Source organism: Epinephelus lanceolatus, chromosome 6, assembly GCF_041903045.1.
Source record: "Epinephelus lanceolatus isolate andai-2023 chromosome 6, ASM4190304v1, whole genome shotgun sequence".
NCBI classification, from domain to species: Eukaryota; Metazoa; Chordata; class Actinopteri; order Perciformes; family Serranidae; genus Epinephelus; species Epinephelus lanceolatus.
Window position 1 is genome coordinate 30,151,064 of NC_135739.1, and position 13,008 is coordinate 30,164,071.

Sequence of the window (13,008 nt, forward strand, 5' to 3'; positions counted from 1 at the left end):
ATTTTCTCCATAGAGATTCAAAGCTTTCTATATTCTATAGCCATAATTACACCTAGGGTGTGTGTGGTATCAAGGTATTACAGTACATTATTTAGAAATCCCAAAGGTATGATCTTCAATACCGTCAAAATTACAGATGATCCTCTTTTTATTAAATTGCTACGGAGATGCTGTATTGAGGTGATGTATTGTAGTGCACAAAAAGCGCCACCAGAGGTCAGTCTCTACTGGTGGAACAGGCAGCTGAGCTGAGTAAGACGGTGACTGCAAGTGGTGGGAATAACGTTACAGGACTAGTAAAACAGAAAAAAGCATCTGTCCCTTTTTGAAAGTATTTCCATGCCCAAGCCATCACGAGTTTAGAACTACAATTTTTCAAAAAACAAAATTTATTGGGGACCTACTCAGTTTCCCTTGGACCTAGTCAAATGAACACCTGTGGGTCCTGGGGACACTACACATTGAAAATCTATCAATGTCACCGGGTCACAGAAAAAGAAAGTTTTAGTACTGATATGTTGTGTATTTGAATAAACAATTTTCACCTGTAACTGAAGTTATGCAGCTAGATCTGACCAATATATGTTCAAAATTAACACTGAATTAATACTCTGTTACATATGGATAATCTTTAAACACACAAACACACACATATAGGCTGCTGATTGAGCTAAGCAGAAAATCTGATAACATTTTAGCCTCTAACTTGTGATGGGCTTGTGTCATTTCACACACACTAAAGCAATTCACCGATTAATGACAAAATAACCGCTACATTATATAATGACTCAAGATATGAAGCTTTAATATCACAAACTGTAAAATTACATACTGCAGACTAATTTCAGTTAAAAGCTGTTTTGCAATCTAATAGAGGCATCTTGCACTTTGACAGGCGGATGATTAATAACAGGCATTTTGGGCAAAAAAGTTCTCTTTTCATATTCCATAAAGGCTCACAATAGTGACATTTGTGTCTCTCTTTTACTTTTTACCCAGACAGAATGACAGATCCCATTGTTTCCCGTGGGTAGAATAAAACCCCTGAAAGTGATTTATGAAAATAAACCTTTGACACAACAGAGGATGGATGGGTTCATGCTGATAACTCTGACTCTGCCACCAGCGTCTCAAAAGAGAAAGTGAAATCCATCAGACCGCGCTATGAGCAGTATTTACACTCCAGTCATCACTTACTGGATTTGCTGTGTGCTTTTTTGTTCTTGGGTAACAAAAGTGGAACTTGGCATGGCTTCCTCTTGTTGTTTTCGTTTGGCATCTCTCATCAGTGAGGTGTTTACCCCCACAGAGTGGCCACTGACTAGATTTTATGTTGTCAATTCTGTGACACATTAGGTCAGGTGTATCCAATCTGACAGCACCTGCACTTCTGACTATAATGTCCGATTGTCCAAAGTCGATTACAATGTGCGTTTTCTGTGTTAACATGAGGTTTCACTTCATCTCACTTGATTTGTGTGTCAAAAGCATCGAACCCCAGCTGTCTGTGCTGCTGCTGCATGAATGTCAAGGATCCAGAACTCTAGTAAATAGGAAAACCAGCAGGATCCTGAACACAGTCAAACGCCCCTCCACATGCTCTATCCAACGCTAGCACACACACTTCCACACACAACAATGACCTTCCTGTCAAAAATATGCAGTTACAATTATTGTCTCACGGTAGCTTATATGAATGTCTATCGTCAAAATTATTAAAACTATCTTTTATCCACTTTCAGAGGAATCGTATAATGATTGGAACATACTGTGTTAACAGACCAGTGTGTAGGATTTGGGGGATATATTGGCAGAAAAGGAATACAATATAATAAGTATGTTTTCTTTAGTGTTTAATCACCTAAAAATACCAATCATTGTGTTTTCATTACCTTAATGAGCCATTTATCTACATAGGAAGCGAGTCTTCACCAATGGAGATTGCCATGCACCGCCATGTACCCACAACAGACAAACCAAACACTGGCATTAAATAGGGCCATTCACGTTTTTGCTTCAGCCACCGTAGTTAGCAGCCCCTCTGTGACAAAAGTATAGGAAAAACACTGTGAAACTGCTTTATTCAGTGTTTTTACTGATCTGAATCACCAGGTCCGTTTGTTATAGAGACGAGGAGACCTCTGTGAAAAACAGCTCACAGTAAAAACCTCCTAAATGTGTGGATCAAAAAATAAGTGAGCACAAATTAGCAGGTGCTGGGCTAGCGGTCCATCTGCGACGTGCTATACAGCATGGATGAAACACTGTAAAGTGAAACTGTTTAATTCAGTGTTTTTACAGTTTTAATCACCTGGTCTGTTTGTTTTGGAGAGGAAGAGACCTCTGTGAATAATGTGGCTCCTGGTAAAAAAACCTCCAGAACAATGAACACTGACGGAATTCTAACTGGGAGAAGTTTCAGGAGGTTGCAATTGGCAATCCTCACCACTAGATGCCACTAAATCCCCCTAAATGTTACAAACTGCACCTTTAATTAATATAAATTCTATTACTAAAAATTATGAGCAAACTAATTTTAAACCAACAATATTAGTTATTGAAGTTTGTATAATGTATATTTGATTTACTGTATAGTTCATCGCACTGGACAACCATCTCGTTATTTTATATCCAATTCAATGCACACAATTGCTGCACCATGATATGTATTGATGCTGAAAACATGCCTGTAAGTCACCCTCTTCCTCTCCACCATCACCAAGGATTTAAACTAGCTCTGCACACACCTACATCATGACAAAAGTAAGTAAACAGACTATATCAACTTGATGGCTTGTCCTGGTTGTACCAGCAGTACTCAGTAAAACAGGTGTGACTTGAATGCCTGCAGGAGAACTGCGTTACAAACATCTGACTTTGACATCAAGACTTTGAGGTGACTAATGTCAGAGTAAACAGCTTAATACGTTAGCTCATAAGTGATGAAGGTGATGAAGGCTGCCCACTGTCAGGAGGGGCAGATTTCATGAACATCTGCCACTGACACATGCATACACGTGCACACACACATACACACTCACACTCACATCACAGCATGTAAAGCAAGAGGAGGGAGTGGGTGGAAAGAGAACAGCTCAGGCACATGCTGCTTTGTGACATTTACATGTATTTGTGTTTACCTGTACATATGCAAAACACAACTGCACACACACACACACACAAACACACACACACACACACACACACACACACACACACACACACACACACACTCTCAGCCTGGTGTTCAAAGAACATATAAACATGTGCACTTGCACATCTCGCTGAAGTTTCGCGCGTTTCAGAGAAACTGAATTATTCAAGAACTTAGCAGAAGTCCTTGGAAGCTAACCTCCTCCCCATGCACACACACACACACACACACACACACACACATACAACCCACATTTATTTTACCCTCCGGTGCATCTGCAAATATGTTTTTACACTACGTGCTTGGATTTGATTAAACATCATTTTTATTCTTTTTGAAATTCCAAGTGGAGTCTGGGGTGCTCAGTTGGGGTAGGTGCAAAATTCCTGCTCTCACTAGAGCTACTTCCAACTTGACTGCATTTGGGAAACCAGTGAGGGACAATGTCTCTGAATGTCTAGTTCTGACAGCCAATTCAATTTTTTATAATTAATTATCCAGCTGGCAAAATGCACAGATTCACTAAACTCTAACTGAGCTCTCAAATATTTTATCTGTCTTTGCCTATAGAGAAATGAACAAAACATCACATAGCAGCTTCTCATTTCAAGCCCATCAATTTTCACCGGTAGAAATGCCAAACAGAAATGCCCATTCTACACATCTATTTCTGTTCATTGGTTTGGAAGTAATACCACATTTGTGAAAAAGTTGCATAAGTCCTCTGTAGCTCCAGACGGAGCTGCGCAGTCTGATAAACCGCCTTAAGTGTCACTTGAGTCAGCGCTGTTTGGGGCAGAGGAAGTTTGAAAATGAAAAAAATCTGGAGGTGTGGAGTTAGAAAGTGAGGTTACCAGAACTCTGCAGCTCAATCCTCATCTCTGCTTGAAGCTAGAGTTTATATTAGCTCCTACTAGCATTAGATTAGAGGTCTGGCTGGCATTGTGAGGGTAATGTAGCCAGGAAGAAGTAGGGAAGAGCATGATTTGAGATCACTGGTTCTGCTCCATCGACTTCTTTTTAAACTGCCCGACTGGGTATGACAATGTTATAGAAGAAGCAGCTAAAAAAACAAATTAGTTTTATATACAACTTATTTGAAACAGCAGGTACATTTTGCAAGAAACATAATGCAGAGCAAATTACGTTTTCTATTAACATAAAGAGGAAATGTTACTAATTAACATACCTGGCAAGTCACAAAAATCTTGATACTAAATAGGGCTGCAACGATTAGTCGTTAGTTATTAAAACCCTAACCCTATTAGTTATTAAAATAATTGATGACTATTTTAGTAGTCGACTAATCGGTTTGAGTCATTTTTCATAGAAAAGTACTATAAAGGTACACCAAAATATTCCTATTGCAGCTTCTTACGTTCAGATATTGGCAGCTTTACACACTCTCCCATGACGGTGAACTAAAACCCTTTGGCGTGAGTACAAAACAAGACATTAGATGACATAATTTTTGGGTTTGGGAGACAGACCGACAGACACATTTTTCGATAAAATCATTAGTCGACTAATCAAAGAAATAATCGACAGGTTAGTCGACAATGAAAATAATCGTTAGTTGCAGTCCTAATACTAAACAGCAACACAGCATTGTTGTTTTTTAATAACATTAAACTGAAATCCTGATCTTTCCATTACCTTAAATAAAGTACATTTAGGAAGAGAGGACAAGACAAGAGTCTTGTTTTCACGTGTCTTACGTGTTAAAGTCCTGCACTTTGTACGCCAGCCATCCTCCCCAACGACCTCCTTTCGAAGCCTATGTGGCTCACGAATTCATATTTCATTATTTGTAAGAAATGTCATCTCTGAACACAATCCAGGCAGCTATTACGTTGCCACAAAAACATCATGAAGAAAGCAGATTAGTAACACACAAACATGATTTGTAGGAGACAGGGTTGTACGTTCAAGACAGTATCGGTATCAAAAATCGTAAGCAAGGGAAAATAATCATCACCTAGTTAGCCTACTAGGGCTGCCCCCTAATGGTCGACCAAATGTTAGTCCAACAGAGAGGTCATTAGTTGGCAAGATTTTACTGGTCACTTAGTTGCAGAAAAAAATAAATAAATAAATAAACGTGAAACCCCATTAGGTGCTGCGCCTTGTCAAAATAAATCAAAACCTATATGACAGGTCCATGTAGGAATTTAATTTGAAAATACAGACACAGGAAGTGGCCACGCTCAGCAGTCAGACAGGAGTCACGTTATTTACAGGACTGGTACCTGCGGTTAAGTACTATATCGTAGGCAACTGGATTTGCTTGCCTTGTCCAGATATCCATGATATAGCACTTATGTTTACCATGACCTGGATGACTGAGAATGTTAGCAACACGGTACCTGCAGTTATTACACAGGCTAGTTAATAACTAGTGTGGGATCATTTTGAGAAGGTGAAGGACGAACCCAAGGTGATACCTAAACTCTGCAGGCAAACATTTGCCTATCATTCGTCAACTACAAACATGACGTATCATCTGAAACATGGAAGCAGCTACATGCCCATTAGCCACTTAGCACAATCATTACTGCTTTGCCGACAGTGTCATTAACAGGCGGCTCGCTCAGTGTGACATGCACTTGTAGATAAAATATAGGCCTATATTAATGAAGGTTCATTAGTACGGTTTTGTATTTCTCTGTAATGTAAAACAGTGTTAACAACGTTACTGATACTATTCTTTCTCACACCTTGAACTCAAACCATTGTGTTGCCCCGCCCACAATATATGATTAAATTAATATTGTAAACATGCGGGCGAATGGTTGACTAATGGCCCTAAATGACGACTTTTGGTCGACTAGGAAAATTCTTACGTTTTAAGTTTTAAGTAAGTCCAACTTCATTCAAACAGTACCAATATTTTAAGCTCTTCAACTTAAAAGTTCTTAACTGGGACCTTCAAAGTTAGATAGTTGATGAAAAATAACACGTTAAGGTATGCTACACCTGTAATTATGTAACATCTCGTGTGCACTGCTACAGGTTTTGACCAGAAGTCAAGCTGCCACCCAAAACTGCCTGTTTCTGCCCTCACTACCAACAAAAGCTGATTACAGATCTCAACTGAATCTTTGAGGTTTTGGTTATTTATAACTTTAATTACTTGTACATGTTTAAAACTTATTATATTAGGTACGTTTTTCAGAAGGATTTGGGATTTGTATTCAGTAAAATGCCACGGAGAGCATTTTAGCAAACCCTATCGATCTGATACAATGCTATCATAAGTCATTAATGGCTCCTATTTAAGGAGGATGGTATGAATACATCTCTATCTTTCTTTCAACCAAGTATATCTCCCTGCTTGTCCCTCAACGCCCTCTTTCTATCGTCTTTTCTTTACAGTCTTCCCTTCTTCTCCTCTCCTCTCACCCAACTCTTTCCGTTTCTCCTTTCCCATTGCACTCTTCTCTCTGTTGTTCCCATCCCCCCACCTCTCTCCGCGATGAAGACTGTCAGCGGGGCCATATATTTGACACAGTGCACCGCGGACTCCACACACTCACACGCACGTACAGTGTATCCAATCTACGATATAGTGTTCACTAATGGGGCAGCGGCTATGAGGGGAATGGGAGATGGAGTCGGCTGGGCGTTGTTGAGTCCATCAGACAGGTCATATAAGACAGTGATGAGGCCTTTCCTTTGCCATAAATCTATAACCTTATGGAAGATACTGTAATGTCAACACTGGCTCTATGAATATCCCTGGATTCCTGTACAGGACCTAGCAACTTCTCACAGCCCCAGGTGATGTTTTAAAGCTTTCTTTGTCAAACCAACTGTTGAAAAACCAAAAATATTCAATTTGTGATTATGTAAAACAGAGAAAGAGCAAATCCTTCAGTTTAAGAATCTGGAACAAGAAAATGTTCTTATTTTTGTGCAATAAAAGGATTCATTATCAAAGTTGCATAATCAATGAATCATTTAAGCACTTTTGCTGATATACGGACTCAGGCTACAGGTTCTGTGATGGGACATATCTCAGTGACTTGAACGCAGCAGTTGGAGCATTTTAAACACACTGTTAAAAAGAAAATGTTAACTTCCTACAACAACGTTTTGATCTCTTACTGATGGTTACAGTATTTGTGCCGTGATGTGGTTTAAAAGGTTTCTGTTAACTGCTCATTTCTGCTGACAGATGCTACCTGCCATTGCACTCTTCTCTCTGTTGTTCCCATCCCCCCACCTCTCTCCGCGATGAAGACTGTCAGCGGGGCCATATATTTGACACAGTGCACCGCGGACTCCACACACTCACACGCACGTACAGTGTATCCAATCTACGATATAGTGTTCACTAATGGGGCAGCGGCTATGAGGGGAATGGGAGATGGAGTCGGCTGGGCGTTGTTGAGTCCATCAGACAGGTCATATAAGACAGTGATGAGGCCTTTCCTTTGCCATAAATCTATAACCTTATGGAAGATACTGTAATGTCAACACTGGCTCTATGAATATCCCTGGATTCCTGTACAGGACCTAGCAACTTCTCACAGCCCCAGGTGATGTTTTAAAGCTTTCTTTGTCAAACCAACTGTTGAAAAACCAAAAATATTCAATTTGTGATTATGTAAAACAGAGAAAGAGCAAATCCTTCAGTTTAAGAATCTGGAACAAGAAAATGTTCTTATTTTTGTGCAATAAAAGGATTCATTATCAAAGTTGCATAATCAATGAATCATTTAAGCACTTTTGCTGATATACGGACTCAGGCTACAGGTTCTGTGATGGGACATATCTCAGTGACTTGAACGCAGCAGTTGGAGCATTTTAAACACACTGTTAAAAAGAAAATGTTAACTTCCTACAACAACGTTTTGATCTCTTACTGATGGTTACAGTATTTGTGCCGTGATGTGGTTTAAAAGGTTTCTGTTAACTGCTCATTTCTGACAAGCTGCCCTATCTCTGAGGAATGTCCACACACAAAGCCAAGTAGCCTGAGCTTTAACAGTATCACTACCAGCCAGTAACTCATACTACATGATGTCAAAGAGCCTTGAACTACTCCTTTAAATGGATAAATTCATGTGGCACGTTCAGCAGGGCGGGCTTCACGCAGCTCTGCTCCCTGACTGCTCTGCTCAGGCTCACTAAACATATCACACTCGTTCTGACACATGAATAATGTGGAAAATACGGAGCGAGGGAGAGAGAGAGAGAAATTCCACTTCTGTTGCTTCACCTGTTCCAAATGTCTTCTCCTCTCTCTTTCTCCCCTGTTCCTCATTTCTCACAAGTACCATGCAGTCGCACTCTTTCACACTCCCTCTCCTCTCCCTTTCTCCTCAAACACACACTCTCAAACACACAAACACCAGGCAGAGTGCTGGCTCTCCTTGGCAGCGTGCCTCTTTCTAAGAATGTTTGGTGCTTGAAGGAATACACCATCGGCTACATACAAAAGGCTCTGCGTACCGACGCAAGTGATGAACGACACTATAAAATTATAAACAGTGAAGTCACTCCGTGGTGTTTGACGAGAAGCATGAATGCTAAGTTCTTGCGTGTAAATTAAACACACAGGATAGACTGACTCATCTGCTGTAAAGGAATCTGATAACAGCAAACTGTGTAAACATGTAAAGCCAGAAATCATGGATCATATTGGTCAAGTAGTTCTCAAAACAGTATTTATATAACACAAGTGGCTTGGGCAAGGACTTCAACTTTACAATACTGTATTGCCTGTAGGAAAATAAGCTGACTACAATGTCGATTGCTACTGTGCATGTTGAATATAAAAATGTATGCTGCAAATTACAAGAGCGGAAAAAAAGCAGAATCACGACAGATGCTACCTGCCAGTGGCAAAAGCATATGTTCATATTAAATGCACTGCTCAATAAAGTGAAAATACTCAATAAAGGTAGTGGTGATAAAACTGTAATGCCAAGCTGTTTTTCATAAGAGCAATAATGCCCACATCTACAAAATGTACTCCTGCTTTTCTTCACATAGCTCACTAGTTTTAGCTGTTGGTGAGTAAGTTACAATAATGGATAAACCAGAATAACAGAGGCAAAGGAGCTTCGATCACAGTACCTCCTCTGGTTGCAAGAAAGCAACAGAACTTAAAAGCCCCATACAGCTTGGAAACATGACATGTCAGAGTGTTTTGGAGGACACTGGGACATTTATAGGTGGGTTCAGATAGTCTGCAAACATCAATAAAATGACTTCAGCTTTGGTGACATCAGAAATGCTGTAAATACAAAAGTAAAACCATATTTAGCAGCCAAATTTTGCAGAAATATAAATGTGCTCAAACTACTAATTGAGCCTTTAAATATGTCAGATTAGTTGGAGATGTTTTCCATCACATCAGTGACAGTAAGCAGAGTACACAAATGACACATGGGTGTATTTGCTTTCACTCCACGAGAGAAAAATCAAACAGTCTGTTAGTTAGATCCCGTGGTAAATTTGGGAACTGTTCAAATAAACTTCAAAATAAAAGTTCCTTAAGAATATGTGGCTCTTGTGTCCTATGAGATTTGAAAATATTAGCCGACCATGGGCTTCATTAATGTCACTATTGGGCATCAAACGCCAGGTCCGTATTATCATCAAACATTAACGTATATTAAAGTGCGACAGTCAATGCAAACTTATCTAACGAGCGTAAAAACTGACACCCAAGTGAGTCACGCTACTTTTGCTCCAGTTTTCCCCCCCAAACTATCTTGTACCTGGTTGGTGGTGTCAGGCGGCAGGTTCTTAATGAGGATCTTCCTCCTGTTGCTCAGCTCCTGGCGAGTTTTGGCCAGCCTCCTCTCGATCTCCTCCGGCTCCAGGTCCGGCAGGTCGCGGAGGCAAATCTCCGAGTCGGAGGGCTGCGCCGCCGCCGGCTCCTCATCCTCCGGCTGCCGGCTCTCGGGGCTGTCCATCTCCGGGGAAAGTGCGCTCTCCCCGGCTAGAGAAGAGTGAACGCTCGGCGGCTGGATGGATGAGGCTGCCGCCATCTTGGGTAGCTGAGTGAAAAGTGTGAGGGAAGTGAGGGAGGGAGGGAGAGAGAGATAGAAAAGGGAGAGAGCAGGTGGGAGGTGTGTCTGTTAGCGAAAGAGAGAAAGAGCCAGAGAAAGGTAGAAACACAGTAAAAAGAGAGACCATTGCAGTTTAGACAAGCAATTTATTTTTATGCATTACTCTTGCAATCAAACATTTATTTATTTACATATATATTTGCATTAATAATCACATTTTAACTTGTGCAATCATGCTTTGGTTTGTTTTATTGCTGCTTATTTTTATTTGGAAATTACGCACCCGCCTCAAGAAAACATCACAACTATGATGGAGGATTTTATTTCAGTATTATGCACTGTTTACTTGTAAGGTCAAATGAGTAGGATGCAGTAGCCAATAGTTGCAACTAGAGGTTTAAATGTGCAGTTTGCAGCTCACGTGGTCTCGGGCATGTCAGGCTGCGCGTTGTGGACTCCTGGCGACCCCAGCTGTCTGCTCAATGTATAGAAGCCAATTAAGATCCTCCAAGAGGACCATCAGATGTAGGGGAGAGCAGGGCACACTAACACTTTTTAGTTTGGGCTGACTGTTATAAAAACTGTTTGAGATTAATTTTTTTGTTTGTTTGTTTTATTCTAACAACATGCTCATCTCATCTACAAATAAACATTTTTTTCTAGAGCTTACCATTCTCCTACAATTGCGTTGAAAAGTGGTGGAGGTGAAATGTTACAAGGTACCCCATGGATGGGGTTGCATGTCCTGATTTTGCCAAGTGGTTGTTGTCCTGAGAACATATTGTATGACAGCCCTGGGACAACAACTGCCTCACCCAATCAACGTTTGTGATTTTATCAAAGAGAGCCCTGCTGCCAGTGCCCTGTAAAATAAATACAAAATGGCCATGAGAAGATGCACAAACTACAAAATGAGACCCAACCTGATAGTTTTACTTTAGCTTACACTAACATATATTTGCTTTTTAGAATATTTGCTAATGTTTTGCCACCATGGAAATAAGCTAACATTAGCTTGCAAAGGTGAGCTAACAGTTAGCAAGCTAGGGTGCCCCGTGCTTAGTCATGACAGAAGACAGTAACGCTAACTTTTATTCCTGCTCATTTTAGAAAGGCCACTACAAGAAACTGTGCTATTTGTTTGGATTCTCAAAGGGACAGTGAGTCACTGATGTTTGTTTCTGGCTGCCAGAGTTAGTGGGCTAGCTGTTGCACAATAGCGCTAGCCCGCCAACTGTAGCCTTCAATTTTTTCCCCAGGATTGTGCCCAGTGACAGAAAGTACTGCATAATTAAAGTGAAGCTTATGAAGAGCCAATCTAAGGCGCATGATAAACCAAGAACACCTTTTTTGCGGTGGGCTTTTTAAATGTGCAGTAGGTGAAGTTATTAACTTGAATGATCAAGCAATTGATAGCAATAATGAAGTCCCAATTTCCTTCAACAAGCTGATGATAAATTCCCAATGTCCTCAAATGAGTATTTCCTAATTAAAAGCGTCTTAGCTTGTTACTGTTGCTAAAATTGGTCAAATTTGTTGCCATATCAAACTACAAACATTATTAATCATAAATAAACAAGTTTCAACCATAAAATCTAAACAGGTTTTCTCCACTTTTGTGTCAGGATCGGCTGCAGACTGACTTTGTAGAGATGGCTGCTGTTTTGTTTTTTTTTTACATGGATTAGTGTATTTTGCTCTTACTACCACTAGATGGGACAAAAAAGTGTCCACAAACGAGGACAACAGGTCTAAGTTAATCAAAATGAAGTGTAAGGTGCAGGAAACCAAAAATGGGATGTCGTCATACGAGGATGCAGGGTCTGAGGAGGATATTGACAGGACTGTGAAACTGTGTTAATAAGATGCCTGATAAAAATACAAAGTAGGCTATATCTTATTTACTTAAGGACATTAGTTCAAACTTAAAGAAAGATTGAAGTGCAAAAATAGAGAAAATGCACGATAGGAGGCGTAGTTGTAACTCCGCGTTACAACTAACCCCATCAGCTGGAAATTTTATCAAGCCTAGCTAACACTTGCTGGGAGTTGGTTACATAGTTCAAAATGCCGCTACGTTCTAAGCAACTTTGTCACTGAACTCCGCTGAAACACATCCAATCTTTGTTGAATTTTGCAGGTCACTGTTTGGTGGTATTGTGGTCAACTGATCCAAAGCACGAAAGGATTGACCCTGTGTAACCACATAAAAAGTCCATGTTACAATTTACCCCTGCACTCCCCTAATTTAGTGCATATGAAGGCAGCTTTTAGTCAACTATACTGCAGGTTGCTTGATTTTTTTGGCACAGCATCAGTGTTTTTTTATCTGCTTAAATCCTGTAATTTCCTCATTTTAATGAGTGAAATATAACCATCCACATGTTGAGTCTGATCAGTGCTTTATGTCCTGTAAACTAGTACACTGTAGACAGCAGTGAGTGGGTAAATATGCACAAGCTTAAGCACGAGAGTAACTCAGCTCTTATTTTTGTTCTGTCGCCCAATTAACACATTTTTTTTTTTTGGTCAAAGACAGAAAGAGAGAGACACATTCACTGGAGAATATCTCTAAACCACCATAGCTTTCCTGTTCCCTATGTGCATAATATGACCATGAATGGCTGCGTGCCTTCCCTCCTTTCTACCCAAGTCATCCAGTGAATGCCAAACCAGCAGCCAACCGAGCCTGCCTGCCTTCCTGCCTGCCTGCCCACCGTGGGTGGAAAGCTGCTCCTGGCAAACACAAAGGGAACAGAGCTCCCTGCCGAGTCCTCACAATGCCTATGTAGCTTCTGCAGGCTGCATGAGTCGCTGATAGACACACAC

The 13,008-nt window shown here is 40.4% G+C and overlaps 1 protein-coding gene across 1 annotated transcript in view; it reads right to left on the minus strand.

The window, feature by feature from the left end:
* raver2 (ribonucleoprotein, PTB-binding 2) overlaps positions 1-10,206 on the minus strand; it is a 129,550-nt gene extending 119,344 nt beyond the window's left edge. The window contains exon 1 of the mRNA XM_033621981.2: positions 9,886-10,206. Within this exon, the coding sequence (XP_033477872.1) occupies positions 9,886-10,158 (273 nt within the window). The 5' untranslated portion in view covers positions 10,159-10,206. The remainder of the gene's footprint in view (positions 1-9,885) is intronic.
* Positions 10,207-13,008: the final 2,802 nt, after the last annotated feature.